Source organism: Zea mays, chromosome 3, assembly GCF_902167145.1.
Source record: "Zea mays cultivar B73 chromosome 3, Zm-B73-REFERENCE-NAM-5.0, whole genome shotgun sequence".
NCBI classification, from domain to species: domain Eukaryota; kingdom Viridiplantae; phylum Streptophyta; class Magnoliopsida; order Poales; family Poaceae; genus Zea; species Zea mays.
Genome location: NC_050098.1, coordinates 181,155,916 through 181,177,778, shown reverse-complemented (window position 1 = coordinate 181,177,778; position 21,863 = coordinate 181,155,916). Strand labels below are relative to the sequence as shown.

Genomic DNA, 21,863 nt, shown 5'->3' with positions numbered 1-21,863 from the left:
CTTTGGATGGCGAGATTACCTTATATCTGCCCGACCAGGGTTGTACCCGTTCTTATGCCTTCGTTATGATAGAGTCCCCAGTGGAAAAGATCCCAGTGGTCCGTGACTACCCGGATGTGTTCCCGGATGAATTGCCAGGGATGCCACCTGACCGAGACATCGAGTTCGCAATTGAGTTGCAACCCGGGACTGCTCCTATCTCCAAGAGACCCTATAGGATGCCTCCCGCGGAATTGGCAGAATTGAAGAAGCAATTGCAAGAGCTGTTGGACAAGGGGTTTATTCGCCCAAGTACTTCACCATGGGGATGTCCAGCATTATTTGTGAAGAAAAAGGATGAAAGTTTGAGGATGCGTGTTGACTACCGCCCTCTCAATGCGGTGACTATCAAGAACAAATACCCACTGCCCCGCATTGATGTTCTGTTCGATCAGTTGGTGGGAGCCAAGGTATTCTCCAAAATAGACCTTCGCTCAGGTTACCATCAGATCAAGATCCGTGCCAGTGACATTCCCAAGACGGTTTTCTCTACCAGATATGGGTTGTATGAATTTTTGGTAATGTCTTTTGGGCTGACCAATGCCCCGGCTTATTTTATGTACCTGATGAACTCAGTGTTTATGCCAGAGTTAGACAAGTTCGTGGTCGTTTTCATTGATGATATTCTGGTCTATTCCAAGAATGAAGCCGAGCACACCAAGCATTTGCATACTGTGCTTCAGAGACTGCGTGACCATCAGTTGTATGCCAAGTTGTCTAAATGTGAATTCTGGCTGAAGGAGATTAAATTCTTGGGTCACACAATTTCTCAGGATGGGATATCAGTTGATCCGGAGAAGGTACAAGAGGTGATGGATTGGAAACCCCTGACTACAGTGAAGCAAATTCGAAGTTTTCTGGGTTTGGCAGGGTATTATCGACGATTTATTCCGGATTTCTCCAGGATTGCCAAACCAATGACTGAACTATTAAAGAAGGGAGTCAAGTATGATTGGAGCCAAAAGTGTGAAGATGCCTTTCATACTTTGAGGCAGCATTTGACAACAGCCCCAGTGCTGGCTCAACCTGACAACACCAAGCCATTTGAAGTTTATTGTGATGCTTCTGGTACTGGATTGGGATGTGTCTTGATGCAAGAGAACAGAGTCATTGCTTATGCTTCCCGAGCACTCAGGCCCCATGAGCAGAACTACCCTACACATGATCTGGAATTGGCAGCTGTGGTTCATGCTCTTAAGATATGGAGACACTACTTGATGGGAGCTCACTGTAACATCTACACTGATCACAAGAGTCTCAAATACATCTTCACTCAGGCAGATCTGAACACGAGGCAAAGGAGATGGTTGGAGTTAATCAAGGACTATGATTTAGAGGTGCATTACCATCCCGGCAAAGCCAATGTTGTGGCAGATGCCTTGAGCAGAAAGGCCCAGTGCAATTGTATGAGCATGGATGCAAGAGTTACCACCCTGTGCGATGAGCTGTGCAAGCTGAACCTGGAAGTTGTTTCTTCAGGTGACTTGAGTTATATCTCGGTGGAACCCACATTGCAAGAGCAAATAGTGAGGGCACAGATTGAGGATAAGGGTGTTCAAATGATTAAGGAAATGATCAAGCAAAAGGCAGAGAAATACAAGTGCTTCCATCAGGACAGCAAGGGAATTTTATGGTTTGGAGATCGATTGGTTGTTCCCAAGGACCCAGAGCTCAGAAAGAAGATACTAGATGAAGCTCACCTTTCCAAATTCTCCATGCACCCTGGTAGCAACAAGATGTACCATGATCTCAGATCCTTATACTGGTGGACCAGGATGAAGAGGGAAATTGCCAAGTACATATCCGAGTGTGACACTTGCCAGAGGATAAAAGCTAGTCACTTGAAGGCAGCAGGCCCTTTGCAACCCCTTCCCATACCATCTTGGAAATAGGAGGACATTTGCATGGATTTTATCGTAGGATTGCCCAATACCTCCAGGCACCATGATTCCATTTGGGTTATTGTGGACAGGTTGACCAAGACCACGCACTTCTTGCCAGTGCACACCACCCACAAGACGGAGAAGTATGCAGAAATTTATGTTGATCAAATAGTGCGATTGCATGGTATTCCAAAGACCATTATATCTGACAGAGGAGCACTGTTTGTGGCACGCTTTTGGGAGCAGCTGCAAGAATCACTTGGGACCCAAGTAATACGAAGCTCAGCATACCATCCCCAAACAGATGGCCAGACAGAAAGGGTGAATCAGATTTTGGAAGACATGTTGCGGGCATGTGCACTACACTACGGGAAGGATTGGGACAAGTGTCTTTCTTTGGCAGAGTTTTCCTACAATAACAGCTATCAGTCCAGTCTGAAGATGGCACCTTTTGAAGCCTTATATGGGAGAAGGTGTAGGACCCCATTGAATTGGTCTCAAGCAGGAGAGAGGCAAATTTTTGGGCCAGACTTGGTGCTTGAGGCAGAGGCAAAGGTCAGGGTTATTACCAAGAACTTAGAAGCTGCTCAGGCCAGGCAAAAGAGCTATCATGACAAGAGGCGGAAGCCTCTACAGTTTGAGGTGGGAGATCATGTTTATCTTAAGGTATCACCCACCAAGGGTGTCCAGAGATTCGGGATCAAGGGCAAGTTAGCTCCTCGCTACATTGGACCCTATGAGATCAAAGCAAGTTGTGGACCCGTAGCCTATCAATTGGAATTGCCACCTCACATGTCAGCAGTTCACAATGTGTTTCATGTATCTCAGCTGCGGAAATGTGTTCGCCTACCCACTGAAGTGCTGCCAGCACCAGACATTGAGATAGAACCAGATTTGTCTTATCAAGAGTACCCCGTCAAGGTATTAGATCAGAAGGAGAGATCAACTCGGGCAAGATCAGACAGAATGTATAAGGTTCAGTGGAGTCACCATTCAGCAGAAGAAGCTACATGGGAGACTGAGGATTTTCTACGCTCCCGCTTCCCCGACTTTCTACCCAAAAGAGTCGGTACGTAACCCCAAAACCCCACCCCCACCTGCCCTTTGAATTCAATTATAAGAAAAACTTAGATAACAAGGATAGTCTAAGTTGTGGATCTAACTTAAAAGGGCTTCCTTCTGAAGTTGCAAAGAGAATGAAATTCGAAGAGCAGTTAACAAGAGAAACTTGAGTATAAAGAAAGAGTAGCACCAACACACCTTCAAGCACCCCTCCAAGGGACTCTACCTAAAATCTTGGGATGAGATTCCTTTAAGGGGGGAGGGCTGTAACACCTCAGGTGTTACCATGGCTAGAGCACACCTTGGTGCTTAGGACTATGATCACATGTGGAAGAACTTAAGGAGCAAAAGTATAAGGGCTTTGGAAACTAGGTTTTAACCAAGAGATGTGAATGACCAAAGGCATTACCCTAATTGAGTGCAACTATCATTTTGGACAAGGGGGGGGGAGAAAACCCTAGACCTCTCTTGAACCCTATCTCCCAAACCCATGGATAAGGGGGGAAGAGGGTGAGCAATTGTGCAAAACTTGGGTAATCTTTAATCAAACCTTAAGTAACCTTATAACCAGCAATTAGGGGAAGGAAATATTGCAAAAAGACCCCTGGAGAAACCCCAAATCAAATCTCCAAGTGGAGAGAGAGAGCTAGAGCTCTCTATTTCTCTCTAAGTTAAAAACTACACCTACACTAAAGATCAGTCGTGTTCACCTCGAAGTTGGCACCAAATCTACCTATGTTCTATACCAAAAAATGTGGCATACCACCTAGGGCACCCACTGGAAAAAGCTGAGCCCGAGACTCTGACGTTTGACATGCCTTGGCATGGTTTTTGTCGCGAGGTGGGCAGTGTGACACACCCGATTTGGCGACCAGAGATCTCCCTACCTAGGCCATATCTGCCATGGCAGCTCACGGATGAGAGACAGCCCTAGGTGCCAGGAAAAGACTCGCGCCGGATTTTTGCCAAGATTCGCACGTTTGCGACTTGGGTGAGCTGTGGAACACGGGCAGAATGAAAGCTCCACGTGTTCGACGCGCTCTGTGTGCGCCAGAGCACGCCCGCGCGCGCCCCGCGTTGCGCCAACGGCCAGCCGGCGCCCTGGCCCTCGCCCGCGCCTATAAAGCCCACCCAGGCGTCGGCTACACTCTTCCGCGCACGCTCAAACCTCACCGGAGCTCAGTTCACCGTCGTTTGCCCGTGCGCGACGTGCCCGCGGCCGCCCGAGCCACTGCCGCCGTAGACCGGCCAGCCCAGTCCTTCCCAACCCTGTCCAACCCTCTGAAACGAGTGTACACGCCCCAGTGAAGCTCCCCGAGTGAGGAATCGAAGCCTACTTCGCCGGAGAGGCCAGTCCACGGTCGCCGGAGTTCACAACCCCGCCGGAGTGCGTGGACCGGGTAAATCACTGAGCCATTTCTCGATTCACTGCACAGATAGCCTCTACATCACCCCAGGAAGCTCACCGTGCCGTTGGATTGGACTAGGTCGCCGTGGTTTGGCCGGCACACTCGCCGCCGACGAGAACACCCGCCTGCGCACGAGGACTGAGCGATTCTGGCCATCCCCGCCGTCGAGCCGTACATCGCTGTGACCGCCAGAGCCTCCCCGAGCCAACCCCGCCCCTCGCCGGACCTATCTCACCGCCGGTAAGCCGCGCCACCCTTTTCTTTCTTGCGGGCACTGTTTACTTTGGGGGAAGGACCGCGGGTGAGAGGGAGAGAAAGTCAGGGGGCTTTTTGAACTGTCAGAGACCCGGGGGAATAGTAGCGCAAGGGTAGAACTGCGAAGATTGATTTAGTTTTAACCCAGGGACCTCGGTGTAAACTGCTTTTTCAGAAAACCTTATTAAACCTGATTTTAAATTTGAACAGAAACTTTGAAAATCCATAACTTCTGTTTAGTTCATCCAAAATTGGTCAAACCAATTTTGTCAGACTCTAAATAATGTAACCTACTTAAGAAAAATATAAAACCCCCTATGTACTATAGAAAACTTTAAAGTTCTGATTTAATTATAGTTTTGGCCAAAAGCTCAATAATAGAAAGAAAAATAGTTTTACTAATTGGCTAGGGTTAGAAAAATTTGGAGAAGCTTATGTCCACCTACTGACCTGTTTAAAAATGTTAAACCTCTCTGTCCAACCCATTAAGTTAGTTTTTACCCCTTATTTTACAATATGCTTAAGGTTAAGAAAAATGGAAAATGAGATTTAAATAATGAACCAGAGAGCACCCCTATTTTTGTTAAGGTACTTATTCAATATAGTTCACTGGAAAAATCTATCATACCCTGGTTTAGTATAAAATAAGTAGGATACCTTTTATTTTAATAAACCAAGGAAAACTTAGAAAAACCCTACAAAAATAAGCCTAAGGTGAAAACACCCCAACCCTTGGGATAACTAATGTTTTGTTAATAAGAACTTAGGAAAAATATGAAATCTGCTGTTTGACATTTTTCAAATAACAATGTAGTAGAAAGTGCCTTTTTGACACTTAACTTTAGAAAATCATAGCTAAATAACCATCCCTTAGCTTTCTGTGATTTTTAGCACAGAAGCTTATTATTGCTATTAGATGCTAGCAAAAGTAAACTTTAGGACAGAACCCACCCCTAATTAGGAGATGTAGTGTAAGTGGCTCATTTTACACAACTCTTGTTATTTTTGTCTAAAGCAAAACCTTCACATGTAGAGCCTCAAATTCTTAAAACAGGCTAGAATAGCAAATGGAAACCCACTGTAATTTTTATGGAAGTTTTGGAAAATAGTAACCCACTGTCATAGTTCAAACCTACCCTAGAAGCCATAAGTAGAAAATAAAGAAAAGGAAAAGTGAATAACAGGAAATTAGTGTCATCCTAAAAACTCTTTATATCTTGTCCACTGAAGTATACAAAAGCAATACAAATTCTCTATGTTTATCCTCAACAAAAACCTAAACCTAAAAGTGATAAGCATAACCCACTAGTAGCCCAGCATGACCCAGAAACCCTAAGTTATTCCTTAACTTAGTTTTCTTTTTGCATAATGTTATTAATCCTGCATAATCATAACATACATGTTCATTGCATTCGATAGACTGTAACCTTGCTGACGGATAGTACGTCCTCGTGCCGGAGCAAGGAGCTGCTCAGGAGGTAGCCCCAGATCCAGCACCAGAGCCTGCACCAGAGGACCTGCCTGCCACTGCTTTGGAAGGCAAGCTCCGGTTTATGCATAACCTGTTATTTATGCTATTTTACTATACTTAATGATTGTAGGACTGAATGTGCACTTAGGTGTAGGAGTTGTTTGAAACCCTAGTTGCATGATCTCAGGAATCCTTTTGAGATGAACACTAGTATGATAGGTCGAGTAGTTGCTTTATTTAATTAGGATCTCGGTAGAAGACGAGTGATTTTTCTAGCACTCGCGCGAGATCAGGATTTGGTTGTACCCACCTTCATACTATTATGATACTAGTGGTAGACAACAATCCATGGGGATTGGTTGTCTACGAGATGGGAAAATGGAATAAGGATTTACGTGCGAATACCTGTGTCAAGCGTTTGAACGTACTAAACACATACCGAGAAATATGGTAAATCGGTAAGCCTAGTACCTGAGTGAACCTGCCCGCAGACTTTGCCCCTCACGCGACCTGAGACGTGGTCTCCCATTCCGGTTATGGTGGGTACAAGTGCAGTCACTGCACGACGGCAGTCGGGGTCAGTGAGGCATTGTACGCCAAGGCGGTGAGCCCTGATCTGTTGCCAGGGAATCGATGGGGACGGTTGATGTGTGTGGGGACGGAGTACCTCGCCATGTCGTGTGTTTAGGTTTACCTTGCAAGGATAAAAACTCGATTCGAATCGTCTGCTTCTCGCAGCTAATGAGACTGCTTGATCCATTGTACTGCATTGAGTAACAAGTGGAAATATGATGAGTTGATATAAGATGTTGATTGCTAATAATGTTTGCTACTATGTATGAGTAGATAGTACACATTTAGCCTTAAGAGAGTCACACTTAAATTGGCAAAGTTAAAACTGGACTTAGAAACTCAGCTAGTGCTTTTGGCAACCAAACCCCACAGCCAAACAGCTGCATGTCTAGAGGTAGAGGAGTAGACTCCTCACACCGGGTAAGTCTAGCTGAGTATTAGTATACTCAGCCTTGCTTGTGGCATAATTTTACAGGTTCTCTGGAGGACATGGTTGCTGGAGTGACTTGGCCGTCCATCTTGCCATCGGGTTGGACTGTCGAGTGGGACCCCGCCTCGGCTGAGGAGGAGCATGAGGAGTGATGGGACAGGCTTCCCCATCTCTCTGTTTATTTACCGTTAGTTTTATTCCGCTGCACTTCGAACAATGATGACTACTTTTGCAAAACTCCGATGATGATGTAATAATTTAATACTCTTTAATGCATGGTTTTATGCTTTATTGTATTTGCTCTGTTACTCACCATCGAGTGAGATTGTGGTACTTGATCCTGTCAGTGGCCGTGTCGGACTAGATCCGAGGGATTGATGGGTTATTCCCATTTAAGTGTGGTCTAGCCTCTAAGGCGGGACTTAGGCACTTAAGTTGGAATAATTCGGGCAGTTCCGCCACAAAAATTTGGCAGAACCTCCAAGCGAGTGCCTACACTCCCTTTGAGGCTCGGGGGCTACTGTCGGGTACCATAATTAGGGGTACCCTCAATACTCCTAAGCATGGCTGGAAAACATCTTTAAAACAAACTGTAAAGACCGGTAAGCGTGGTTCAAAGTTAAGGCCTCATCTACCAAGAGACGCGATCTTGTCTCGCCCGAGCCCGGCCTCGGGCAAGAACAGTAGTCCCGGACGGATTCACGCCTCGCCCGAGGGCCTCCTCAGGCAGTGGGCACACCCCCGGCTCGCTCGAGGCTAAGCTCGGGCAAACTTTGTCGTATAGCAACCTCGGCCAAATCGCCTTACCACCGACTGTATCACATGCGCATTTAATGCGGGGATCACCTGACACCTTATCCTGACACACACGCCTCAGTCGGCAAGGTCGAAATGACCGCAGTCACTTGGCCCCTTTACTGATCGTTCTGACAGGAAAACAACACTATTCACCCCATTCCGACTACTGTGCCAACCACCAGGGTAAGACTAACAACAGTAAGTCACAGCCTCTCCCGAGTTCAGCCTCGGGCGCAACAGGGAGCTCCGTCTCGCCCGACCCCAGGCCTCGGCCTCAGCCTCGGCCTCGGGAGAAGGTCTCCGCCTCGCCCGACCCCAGGCCTCGGCCTCAGCCTCGGCCTCGGGAGAAGGTCCCTGCCTCGCCCGACCTCAGCCTCGGCCTCGAGAGGAGTCACAATCTCGCCCGACCTCAGCCTCGGCCTCAGGAGAAGTCGCTGCCTCGCCCAACCTCGGCCTCAGATCGACTACGCTACGGGGGATACATCATTACCCTACACCTAGCTAGCCGCCTCAGGCTACGAAGGAATAAGACCGGTGTCACATCTAGATTACTCCGGCAACAGGTAATGATGGTTCCCTGCATGCGTCCATGACGTTGATTGTTCTCAGCTCTCTACGAAGGCAAAGAAACGTCAGCAGGACCCAGGGCCGCATCGCTAGCTACGCTTCTACAGGGCTCAAGCACTTCTCCATCGGCCACGTTAGCACATAGCTACACCCCAATATGTACAGCTGGACCATCCCCTTGTATCTTTAAAAGGGGATGCCCAAGGCCTTCCCAAGGGGGGCGAGGGGGGGCTAACTCATACGGCTCACTTCAAGGCCAAACCCTCTCTCGCGAAGCTTGTAACCCCTACTACGAGCACCCAGGTGCAAGATAATATAAGCCTCATCCCCCCTCTTGTGTTTCATCTTGCATCAATCCATCTGGGCAGGGACACGCAACGTCAAATTCACTAGTCGGTTGAGGGTCCTCGCGGGTCCAAAACGCTGACAATATTGCTCATGATGTGTCATGAGTTACTTTTAAATTTGGTGAAATAATTTCACTTCTCACATTAGTATTAATTATTAGTTTACAAGGAATCAAACTATTCTATTTTATAAACTAGACAAAATGTAAATGATGAGAAGACTATAGACTAACTCTTTTATCAAACCAAATCTGTACTACTATTAAGAAGCTACTGTAGGCGTTCACATATTATTTTGGCGCACGGTTCTGCCGAGCTCTCCTCCCCGCCATCAACGCGACGCCGAGCCGCCGTCAACGCGGATCCTGCGATCCAGAGCCCAGCAGCGCGGCCGCCATCAAACCACCCTCGATCTGCCATCTACGCTCCCCGCCAGCAACGCGGTCGCCCCGCTCACCTTCCATCGACGAGGCCGCCCCGCTCACCTTCCATCGACATGGCCGCCCCACCCACCGCCATCCCTGCTCCCCGCCATCAACGCCCCGCTCTATCGATGGAAGTGCTGATGGTCCGCGGCCGCCCACGCAATCAACGCCATGGTGGATGGCAGGATCGGCTTGAGGTCGACGCGGGATTTGGACGAGGCGCTGCTGTGTTGGGAGCACAAACTCCCCATCTCCGCCACTACTGAAGCCCTTGTACCCCTAACCGACGCCGCTGCTGCTAGGGAGCTTCCACCCGCGCGCCTACAACGAGAGCTAGCAGCAGTAGCGGTCGTTATCTTGTCGCTCCTGCTCCGTTTGTTTACCCAAGTCCCAGCCTAGATGCCGCAGATGGAGGTGCCCACTAATCAGATCCCCGCAGGCTGGTTCACTGAGCCGGCTTCCGAGCAGCCCATGGGCTTGCCCAGGACCGGCTCTTCCAGTCGCCTCAACGCGCAGGCGCCGGAGTTCGTGCCGCGGGGCCCGCCACCACCGACGCCGGCGGTTGTGCTGCCGCCTCCGCCGCAGGTGATCCGCATGTTCGCCACGCCTCCCCCGCCGCCGCGTGGGGGCTTCTTCTCCGCGCCGCCGCCCCGGCCGTTTGAGTACTATGCGCCTATGGTGAACGCAGCGGATTTGCTGCCAAGGAGCAACAGGCGCGGGAGCCGGAAGCGGAGATGCTCCCGCCCGCCGCGGTGAAGACGGAGCCGGTGTATGTGGGCAATTTGGTCGGTTGGCACGGGCTATGCATCAATAGGCACCGTCATCGCAGTAGGACGCGTGCGTGATCAAGCCTGGATGGGACGGTTTTGACACAGCACGTCCTGTGTGCGAGGATCTCGAACTGGGTCAGTTCGTGGTGATGTTCTTCTAGGATTCTTTCGTCATTTCTTTTACTGCATTGTTGAAACTGATCCAGGGTAGTGCGGCGGTGTTGGGGGTTGTGGCGGGCCTCGCCCTCATCGTCGGCTTCGTCCGCTGCGATACCTGTGAAGTTAACAATCTGTAAGTTAGACCATTATGCTTACTACTTTTGTGAAATTCCTGAATGTGTCTAGGCACTAGATCCTTTTGGTTTTCTGTTTTTTATTAAAAAAAGTTTACTGCAAGTTTGCAAAGAAGAATTTGACTGTATGGATGAAGAATGGCCACCACCAGCTCAGTCCTATTGTTATCTATTTTGTCTATCCTCTAGGTTTTTGTTGATATAAAATTGGTCTGCTCAATCACATACATGGTTCAGTTTTTCAGTAATATCATGATTCAGTGTCAAGATTTAACATGGTTACCTAATAGTTGCCAATCAATCATCATGGTCACTAATTTAGCAACTGGGGCATGTCAATTACCTGAACTTGTGCTGAAGAAGAATATGCCAATTCGAATAAGTCTAATTTTTTCAATGTAGCTTTGTCATTCCACAAGTATCATAACCAACAATGCCCACCTCCATTTCTGTAGAGTTTGGGGCAGCAAACCCCAGTCCGAATGCATCACCATAAACATCATCAGATGTAGTTCATATATTCCGGTCAACAAGCAGTGCTCCCAACAGGTTTTGGCACGCAGGCCCCAAGTTAACAAAGGGTTTAGGCACACAGACGGCAGACCCCAAGTATGGCCATATCAGACTGCTACACCATCTTATGCTAAAAAAAGGAAACCCATATAAAGCACCTCTGAGAACTGTAATACTGCCGGCACAGACGCTAAGGCCGTCCACTGTTTCGTCAGATTAGCATGATTATAACCACATGATCTTACTAACTTAAAAACATGAACACACTAAGGGCTCCTTTTTTGGTAGGAATCGTTCTTGGTAAGAATTTGCTACATAGATTACCCAAGCATTCATGGTAGTAATGGAATGAAAGTGTTAATATGAACTTTTATGACAAATTTAGCATTTTAAAATAGATATCTTTGTGAAAATAGATATCATTACAATTACCCCAGTTTCATCCTCCTCTTGTTGAGTTGAATTTGCAAACTGTTTTGTCAAGGTACGTACATTTTCAGTTTTCAAACGTACAAGGTTTCATCCATCTGTTTTTAGTATAATTTTCAATTTTCAGTTTAGTTGAATTTACAAACTGAGAAGTGTTTTGTTTCATTAGGTAACCATAGATTAATAGTCACTGTGTATAATCTGAAAAGAATTTACAAAGCACCGATGTAATGTTGTTACTGTGCATGTTAATACTGAAATTGTGGTAAGACGCCAACTAGGAGAATGAGCTGGAGCTGCCATGTTTCAGTTAATGTAATAAAGCTACTTAGTTTTGTATGTACCAATTTTGTCCTTAAAGTTGGAATTAATAACCCTAGCGTTCACCTCATTCAGTCGTCTCTCAGTCTTTAGTAGTTTCAGAGTTCAGTTCTGAACAGGATTTATGGTTGCTGAGTTTAGGTGGCTCTAAAGCTGTTTGCTTTAACTATTTATGGATTATACGTTACTCCCTCCATTTCAAATCGCAAGCCGTTCCGGCTTTTCTAGGTGTGTAGCAAAAACTATCTGTCCTAAAAAAGCTAGAATGACTTACAATTTGCAATCCGAAGGAGTATTTAACGACACTATGACATTTATCTTGGTCTAGAGCAAATAAAGGTTTCAATTATCGGTTTTTGTGGTAGACAGCAATATTAGAATAATAGATGCGTGCTTAAGTTTTATTTATTTGTGAGGAACAACATCTCTCTCTCTCTCTCTACTGTAGCTGGAAGGTAATGGTTCTTTTCTTTCCTGATACTTGTTTTATTTATTTGTGAGGAACAGCATCTCTCTCTCTTTCTATTGTAGCTGGGAAGGTAATGGTTCTTTTCTTTCCTGATACTTGGGGCCTGTCTGGGAGAGCAGAGAGAAAGCCTACATCAATATGGTTCACTGGAACACACACCCTCAGTCTGCGTCTATGGCACAGTGCCACAAATTATTGGAGCTGGAGCTCTCCCAAATATTCTTTTAGCCACATCCCTAATCTAGAAACTCGGTGGATTCAAACGGTGTTTGGTTCAGCTTTCCAAACCAAAAGATTCAATGTCGAAAATCTAGAATTTTAACCAAACAATTACAACAGCAGATTTTAAAAAAATCCGTATATTAAGTAGGTGTAGGTGACTCACACTGTTTGATTATTTGCTGGACTCTGTACCATGGTTTGTAGTTTGTACTGCATCCGATGCAAGAAAGAATTGGAGCTGCAGCTAGATCCAATTGCTCAAGGTCTAGCTCTCCCCCCTGCTAGACACGTAGCGCTCTGCTACACCCCCATTGTACACCTAGATCCTCTCCTTACGCCTATAAAAGGAAGGACCAGGGCCTTCTTAGAGAAGGTTGGCCGCGCGGGGACGAGGACGGGGATAGGCGCTCTCTTGGGGCCGCTCGCTTCCCTCACCCGCGTGGACGCTTGTAACCCCCTACTGCAAGCGCACCCGACCTGGGCGCGGGACGAACACGAAGGCCGCGGGATTCCCACCTCTCTCTCGCCGGACTCCGGCCTCCTCGCTCCTTTCCCCCCTTCGCGCTCGCCCACGCGCTCGACCCATCTGGGCTGGGGCACGCGGCACACTCACTCGTCGGCTTAGGGACCCCCCGGTCTCGAAACGCCGACATATACAGATGAAGACGAAGGATTATATAGGCTTTTATGATCTAGATGGTGACAGTGTCTACTATCACGATGACTCGGTCGATTCTATATTCACATTAATTTTAGATAGTTTTCGTCAAAATGATTATAAAAAAAGGTCGAAAAACTAAGTATTTGGTATTCTACAGCAGCTTCTAATGGTAGCTGAAAAAATCGAAAACGAATAGGGCCAATGTGCTGCCCACTGTTTTTTTTTTCATTCTCCGCTTACAATTATTGTACCCCGGGGTTTGGAGTTTGGGGTTTGGGGGTTCCATTCATGTAGAGGCAAAAAAACATGCACAAGAAAAACAAAAATATTTACATGCCCGTTAAAACCTTGAGCAATTGGAGTCTCGTTAATTTGTGTTCCGTCGCAACGCACGGGCACATGCCTAGTAATCTATTAAGTAATGAAGTCATGGGTGTATAGTACAATAGTATTCATGTTTGTTGGTTGCAATCTAATATGATTGACTCAAAAAAACTTGATTCAACCAACTAGAGTGTTGTTTCCGATTTGGAGCATGTTTTTCGACTTGTGACCTAACTTCATAAAAATGACGTTCTCAAATCATTAAACAAATTTTATGTTCTAGCATTCTTGAAAGTCGCCTAGAGTGGGGGTGAATAGGTGAAACCTAAAAATTATAAACTTTGAACACAAACTTCACCCGGGGTTAGGATTAGAAATAAGTAATAACGAAATCAAAGTGCGGAAGAGAGTTTTTCTTGCTATGAGTTGCTCAATCAATACGGATGACTTTGGGAGCAAACTCAAAAGATTGTGAGCAAGAGAACTTAGAGAGAGGAAAGAGGAAGAATCAAATCGTAAGGTAATGATCAACACAAATGAACACAACGATTTGTTTCCTGAGGTTCGGTTCCAATGAACCTACTCCCCGTTGAGGAGGCCACGAAGACCGGGTCTTTTCAATCATTTTCCTCTCTCAATCGATCACTTAGATCAGTTGAGTGCTTCTTCTTAATCTCAAGAATCACTAAGACCCCACAAGCACCACCACACACTTAGGTGTCTCTTGCTAGTTTTACAAGTCACTAGAGAGTTTAGAAGGAGATGAAGAAAGCAAGATTAAAAGCCAAGCAACAAGAGCAATAAATGAAACACAAATCACACTCTCTCAAGTCACTGATCACTAATGATCACTTGTCTCAATTATGACACTTGGAGAGGTTTGGAAGCTTTGAATGTGTCTTGGAATGGATTGCTTGCTCTTGTATTGAATGTGTGTGAGTATAATGCTTGGATCTATTGAATGCAGGTGGTTGGGGTTGTATTTATAGCCACAAACTACTTCACAGTCGTTGCCCTTGTTCTGCCAACCGTGGACGGTCCGCGCCTCGTCCGGATGGTCTGCCCCTGCACACCAACGGCTGAAATCGCAACGATGAGCAGTAATAGCTATATCAACGGCTATAATGCATTAAATGTGTCATCAAATGTCAGATAAAGTAGTTGCGGACGGTCTAGCCGTGCACCCCGGACGGTCCGCGAGCTTGAAGTCTAGCCATCTAGGAGCTTTGGAGACTCTCAAGCTTTGGAGACTCTCAAGCGAGGTCTAGCCATCTAGGAGCTTGAAGCTCAAAGAGTAATGAATTCACAAAGATCTTGATGTTGACCCAAAACGCAAGAGAGATTGACGAGAATCAAGAATGAAGCCCAACAATTCACAGTATCTCAACTTCACACCGAGATTCAGTCAAGATTTGGAATGATTGAGTCTCAGCGTGTAAGAGAGATTGGAGAGGAGTAAATGCTCTTATGTTGCTTTTGTCTTAGGTTAGGTTTGAAGTAAAATGTGTGCTATGTTGTGGGTACGGGAAGTAGGAGAGGGTATATATATATGAGGCTCCAGATATAGCTATTTAGGTAGATTTGCATGACTTGCAGTTGAATTTCCTTCCACCAGAGGGGTTGCTAGTTGAGCTGAACAGGGAGGGGCGGTTGAAGCGCTAGCTCAACCATAGTATAAGGACGATTGAACTGTCCTAGGAGCCGGTTTAACCGCCACCCACCAAAGAAGAACTCTATTGAGGTGGGCTTGTGATAGGTTGAACCACCCACTTCAATCGCAGCAGTGCTAAGACAAAATAAGTGATTTGAAGCAAGGATTGTGAGATTTAGTGCCAACACCATTACTCATTTGTGGATCCATCTTAATAGTACGATGATTCCTAAACTCAAAAACTCAAAAATAAAATCAACCACCATTTTGAATCTTGAGTGTTGGGGCACATCTTGAATGAGCCTAGAATCATTTTTTAGATGTAATTTGCTTCTTCCTGGTACATCTCTTTGTAGTATTGCATAATTTTGCTTAGACACTTGTTGCTTTTTTGACTTTTGACATGATTTAAAGCACTTCTTATGGTATTGCAAACTGAACACATGCTTCGGGTAAACTTCTTAGAACTTTTAATTTGTTTTATAATTCAATCATCAAAACCTTCAAGAGGTTGATTACACTTACAGCTGCAACCATAACACAATTTCTTTTCTTCTTCTTTCAATATTGAATAGGATGCTGTTGACTTGGATGGACACACCCATTAGAGTTACTTTCGCATAATTTTCATCACCTTCTCGATTTGTTTGATTGATTCTTCATCGATGTCAGAGGAGAAGGTGGAGGCTTGATCATCATTTTCTTTATCATCATCACCCTCATCTTCATCTTCACTTTAGGAGTTTAAGCTGTCGACCTCCTTCTTGCCCTTCATCATGTTGTGCTCATCATCACAAGTGATTGTTTCTTCGTAAACAAGTGATCTTCGGCATAAGAGGCCCCCAACAATGTTTAATCATATGGTCAACAATATCAAAGTTCACTTAGAGCTTGATTGCACTTCCAGTGATTCAAAACAAGGCTTCCATGATTTTAGAAATTTAGGTTCGATACTCAGTATGCTCACTGATATTGGTCACTTGGGGAGAGACAGTAGGCCCACGCCATCAATTTCCCAAGAGCCCAACTTGGGGCTAGTTGGTTTTTGACGACGAAAAAATGTAAGGGTAAAGAGCAAGACAGAGGGGACACTTATGGCTCGTTTAGAAGCGAAAACGGAGCGAGTTGGATGAGTTAAAATCTTGTTGAGAGCTAGTTTGCAAATCAAATTTCCTTCGGGATTGGAGGGGATTGAGAGAAAAATAAACTGATTTCTTTCTCAATCATCGCCAATCTTCGAGAGGATTTAAATTCCCAAACTAGTGGGATTTTAACCCCTCCAAACTCCTCCATAAGCAGCTATCCTATCCCGTCTCATATCTTATCTTCTATTTCAAACTTCACTATATAAAAAGTGTAATCTATAGTAAAAATCACATATTTTAGCCCATCTCGTCCCCAATTCCCCTTTTTCTCAAACATGCTCTTAGGGCTTGTTCGATTATTTGCGTTCCATGTGGATTGAGTGGGATCGAAATAAATTTTGACTTGTTATAGATTTTAAACCGACTCAATACTATTTAATCCTTTTAGGGCTTGTTCGGTTCTACCACAATCCATATGGATTGAGAGGGATTGAGGGGGTTTCAATCCCTAGCAAGTCAAAATCCCTCACAATCCATATCAATCCCCTACAATCCATATGGATTGAAAATAACCGAACAAGCCCTTAAGAGGAATGTTGATCACCCTCTAGTCCCCCGTTCCCCCATTTTTTTTATCAAACATGCTCTTGAGAGGATTGTTGGTCATCCGACAAAGAGTGGCTGAAGGCGCAACGTCTGACAAAGCGGTAACTGAAGATGGCGTTCGACGGAAGCGTTTCGTAGACGGTTGTGAACGGCATGCTATCGTAATGCTGATGTCTTGTAGCTTTTGTAAACGGGCTGGAGTATAAAGGCGGGTAGCGTGAGCTGAATGGGCTGATGGGCATCGAACGTAACAAGTCTGAACTCGTATTCTACGCCGCTGTCGTTCTGTTCCCATCATCAGACGCCTATCCCCTTGCTCTCTAGTCTGATCGCACTTGGAATCGTGACAGTTAATTCGGAATTCAAAGGCTCTGGCCACGCATAAAGGCCAGCACATGCTTCGGCTACGTCTTCTCTCTCCCTCCCTCTCTCTCTCTCTCTCTCTCTCTCTCTCTCTCTCTCTCTCTCTCTCTCTCTCTCTCTCTCTCTCTTCTCTTGATTGTTTACTGCTCGTTCCGTGGCAATCGAGTCAGTATCATTTATGTGCCTGCGCCCGCCATTCACGGGTGTGATAATCCGCTCAGCAGAGTAGGGATTAGTAGGAACTTGAGTCGCCGTTCAGTGGGGCCGTTGGCACGTCAGGTTCAGGTACATGCACGGTGCCGCTGTGCTTCCGTGTTTAGTACCAGTCGGGGGACGTGGTTCTTCGGTGCGTAGGAACACTGTGCAAACAGTGGCTGGGAGAGTGGTGTGAGGTGTCATGATCCTGTCAGTCAGTCGTTGTAGAGCCCCGTGTGCTACAGATCAGCTGCGCATCTAGCTGGCATGCATTTTTCGTTCATCATCAAGACGATCGAAACATCTTGTGGTTGCTTTGAGCTGCAAGCGAGCTCGTGTTCTGATTCAGACAGAAACAGAGGAGCGGCCTATGGCCTGTGTGACATCTAGTCGGAGGCCCTGAGCTAGACTTGGAGGGAATCGGGCATAGTTTAAATGTGGCTGTGCCTTTGTATTAAAGGAAACCAGCTCCTCCTCCCTCCTATCATCCTCTTCCTCAACGCTCCCTCGTCATTATATAACACGAGGATCAGTTCAGAGCTGCTTGACAAACACTCACACCTAGCGAACAGCTATACACCCAACCAGGTGGGAGAGCTCCAAGCCACCAAGACCAAGGTAATGCCTAGTGCATGGTGCGCGCTCCGTCCAAACGCAGCACGAGACGTGTGAGCCGCGACGCTAACTAACGTCGTGTGAACTGTGCGCCTCAGTGATCGGAACCTGTGCGGCGGCGGCGGCGGCGGCGACGATGAGCAGGAACAACGGCAAGGCGTCGAAGCTGGAGCTCCTAAGGATGGGCCTGTCGAGGGCGAGGGGCGGGCCCTCGGCGACGGCGCGGCCCGGCGGGGACAGCGGCAGCAACGGCCGCGCGACGACGTCGCCGCGCCGGGTGTCCTCCTCGTCCTCGTCCACCGCGTCGCCGCCGAGCTCGTGCGTGTCGTCCGAGGGCAGCCCCGACGCGGCCGCCGCCGCGCCGGCGCCCATGGTCCTGGCCGGGTGCCCCCGGTGCATGATGTACGTGATGCTGTCCCGCGAGGACCCCCGGTGCCCCCGGTGCCACAACGCCGTGCTGCTCGACTTCAGCGAGGGCGACCAGCGCCGCCCGCGTCAGCGCCGGTGAAATGGAACCACCACGAGCGATCGAGCACGTCTGAGTTCGTCGTTGCCTTCAAGAAGTCGTCGTCGTAGCTTCATTTTCCCATTCGCGGCCGGAGTTTGTTTCGATTACCCAAGGAATTATTGCATAGACCTGTTTCTTCCGAGCGGCACGGTGCCAAAGGGATCGGTCTAGGTAATAATTTCATGCTTTGTTAGACAATAATAATAAGAATAATAATTTCGTCTTCTTACTAGTACTACGCGATGTGCTAGTGTACAAGCATTGTTCTATTTTTGCTAATAACTGGAGTTGCTTGCGCTCTTGTCCCCCCACGCGAAAATTAAAAAAAACATTTCTAGTAGTACCAGCGGACGGTGCATAAATATGCTGCAGCCACACATGCAATGCAATGCGATTGATGAAATGCATGTGCATGCATTATATTGTGGCTCATAGTGTTGTGTAAGGACATGTACAACTCTAAGTCAGGGTTTGGTTTTCCAAATACCGGAGATAGTTAAGAAAATATATCATACAACCCTGAGACTCCACTATAAATACAGTTAATAGATAATATGTATAAAGAGTCGTATAGAGACTATTATATTTTTTTCAGTTAGCCTTCAAAAGACCCCTTAAAAGCCCCCTCATTTAATCAAGTTATACATGCCATGTAAGTGTTACCATGACAAAAGCTGAAACTGCATATGCACTTATGCAGTCTGAAAGGAATGGGGAACTTAGATATGTTCAGAGAGGCCCCGTCCAGTATGATCACCGATGCAGAAATGTCTCCTGGGGCCAGACCCAAATAACGGAAAATCCATGAAGCAGTGAAAATGTAGCTCGGCAGTGAAAATGTGACGAGAATCTTGTTTAAAAATAGAGCGAAATAAAAAAAAAACTCGATACCGTCAAATACTCATTTTTGTTTTTAGATGTTTTTTAGAAGCAAAGTATTTCAAAGCCATAGCCTTAGTAATACCTTAGCTTTAATGTCGTTTGGGATCCTCAGATTTTTTGAAAAAATGTCTTTGATCTCCCTAACTTGCTGTTCTTCCACAGTGACTTGCATTGGTTAGATGAGCCTTTTTCAAAGCAAGAAATTGATAGTATTGTTGCGGCTCTTCCTTCTGACAAATCTCCGGGACCTAATGGGTTTAATACTAATTTTATCAAAAAATGTTGGCCGATTATTTCTCATGACTTCTATGACTTATGTGATCAATTTTACCACGGGGATGTTTGTCTTCGAAGTATCAATGGTTCTTTCATTGTCCTGATCTCGAAGAAGGATAATGCTAGTTTAGTGGGTGATTTCCGACCAATTTCGTTTCTGAATAATAGTATGAAAATCATCACTAAGCTGCTGGCCAATCGTTTACAGGCGGTGATGACTTCCCTTGTTCACAAAAATCAATATGGCTTCATCAAAGGAAGAACCATTCAGGACTGCTTGGCCTGGGCATATGAATATATTCATCTTTGCCATATCTCAAAAAAGAGATTATTGTGCTCAAATTGGATTTTGAAAAGGCCTTTGATTCTCTTGAGCATGAGCTGATTCTTCAGGTGATGTCGCATAGAGGTTTTGGGCCCAGGTGGATGAGCTGGATTAGGGATATTCTTCGGTCTGGCACATCCTCGGTCCTCCTTAATGGCGTGCCAGGGAAAACTTTTCATTGCAAGCGCGGGGTTAGGCTGGGAGACCCCCTCTCGCCTCTTCTTTTTGTTCTCGCGGCAGATCTGCTATAGAGCATCATCAATAAAGCGCGACAACAAGACCTGCTCAAGTTGCCCCTCGCCGCGAACTGTGGTCAAGATTTTCCGATCGTTCAATATGCGGATGACACATTGTTGATAATGGAAGCTTGCCCTAGACAATTATTTTTTCTCAGAGCTGTTCTGAACTCTTTTGCAACTTCGACGGGGCTAAAGGTGAACTACAACAAATCAAGTATGTACCCCATCAATGTTTGCCCCGCTAAAATGGAGATTCTAGCTGGAACTCTCAACTGTCAGACAGGTTCAATGCCCTTCACCTAACTTGGTGTTCCGCTTGGTCTGTCAAAGCCTAAAATCTGCCACTTTTTACCGCTCATTCATAGGATTGAGAAGAGATTGTCATGCACTTCTGCTCTTCTTTCCCAGGCCGGTAGGCTAGAGCTTGTTAACTCGGTGTTCTCAGCTCTCCCGACCTTTCTGATGTGCACCCTGAAAATTCCGGTTGCCACGGTCAAGAAGATTGATTCTTATCGGAAACATTGTCTTTGGAGAGGAAATGACGTCAATTCGAAGAAACCTGCTCTGGCTGCTTGGAGTATGACTACTCAGACTAAAAAAATGGGGGCCTGGGAGTGGTAAGATTAGAGACACACAACAAGGCTTTGCTTCTGAAGTTTTTGCACAAGTTCTTCAACAATCATGATATTCCTTGGGTAAACCTGGTTTGGAACAACTACTACAGGACAGACAGGCTCCCTAACTGCTCAAAAATTGGCTCCTTTTGGTGGAAAAGTTTGCTTAGTCTTGTCCAAGATTACAAGGGATTGGCCGCCCCAACTATTGGGGATGGGAGAACCATTCTTTTCTGGGGAGATATGTGGAATAGGGGCACCCCGGCTCGTCAATATCCCGAATTATTTTCCTTCGCCTGTAACAGCAAACTTACTGTCAAAGAAGCTAAGCAAAAGGAACACCTTATTGAAATTTTTCAGCTTTCTCTGTCGGTGCAAGCCTATGAACAATTTCTTGAATTAGACGAAACTTGGGGGCAAATCACGGTGACCAACACAAAGGATGCTTGGAAACTCATTTGGGGAGCTGATAATTTCTCTACAAAGAAAACTTATAGACACTTGACGGGTCAGGCTCAAGTTCATCAGATCTTCAGATCGCTTTGGAAAAATAAGTGTCAACCAAAACATAAGGTCTTTTTTTGGCTTTGGTTAAAGAACAGACTCAATATAAGGGATATGCTGAGAGGAAAAACATGACTCTTGAGTCTTACACCTGTGAGAACTGCATCTGGCAAAAGGAGGAAATCCTTTATCATCTTTTCCTCAAATACCTTAGCTTTAAAAATATCATGGCATAAGCATAATTTTTTTAAATCACTCCAAGCAATATTTTGTTTGGAGACAAAGTATCTTAAACTATATTATTTAGTATACAAATGCAAAACACTAATTATAAACCAAAAAAGTTATGTTAGATCGCGGTTTAAATAGTCTAAAAAATATCATCATAACTATTATCAAAACAGTTTTTTTACAAAGCAGCAGCCCCCGGGTGCAGCTGTCCAGCTGGCTCCCTTGTGCCCCGGAAAGTGATTCGTCTGCGACAGCGAGAACGAAGCCCTCGAATCACAAGTGCCGAGAAGGGGAGATGCTGGGTGGTTAGGGTCATTGAAAGGGAGGCCTATTGCCGATTAATTGGCTTTTAATCCGTATAAATGCCCGAGTAATTGGAGACAGTTTTGCTGCCGCGAGGGGGATGGGGCGGGGGCGGTGTCAGCCGGGCGATTTAAATCTTCGCTTCAATGCCCCCCCCCTGCTGTTGCAATTCCGAGCGCGCCAACGCACAGGCACAGCACAGCTG

At 46.1% G+C, this 21,863-nt stretch overlaps 2 protein-coding genes across 2 annotated transcripts; both read left to right on the top strand.

Moving 5' to 3' along the window:
• Positions 1-9,253: 9,253 nt before the first annotated feature.
• Positions 9,254-10,221, top strand: LOC103650972 (uncharacterized). The gene is made up of 2 exons (XM_008676568.4): positions 9,254-9,844; positions 9,948-10,221. The coding sequence occupies exons 1-2, from the start codon at positions 9,659-9,661 to the stop codon at positions 10,071-10,073; spliced, it is 312 nt and encodes a 103-aa protein (XP_008674790.1). The 5' UTR covers positions 9,254-9,658; the 3' UTR covers positions 10,074-10,221.
• Positions 10,222-17,377: 7,156 nt separating this feature from the next.
• Positions 17,378-18,624, top strand: LOC100277613 (uncharacterized). Its single transcript, XM_008674401.3, has 2 exons — positions 17,378-17,779; positions 17,875-18,624. Exon 2 carries the CDS (start codon positions 17,913-17,915, stop codon positions 18,282-18,284), a length of 372 nt encoding a protein of 123 aa, XP_008672623.1. The 5' UTR covers positions 17,378-17,779; positions 17,875-17,912; the 3' UTR covers positions 18,285-18,624.
• Positions 18,625-21,863: the final 3,239 nt, after the last annotated feature.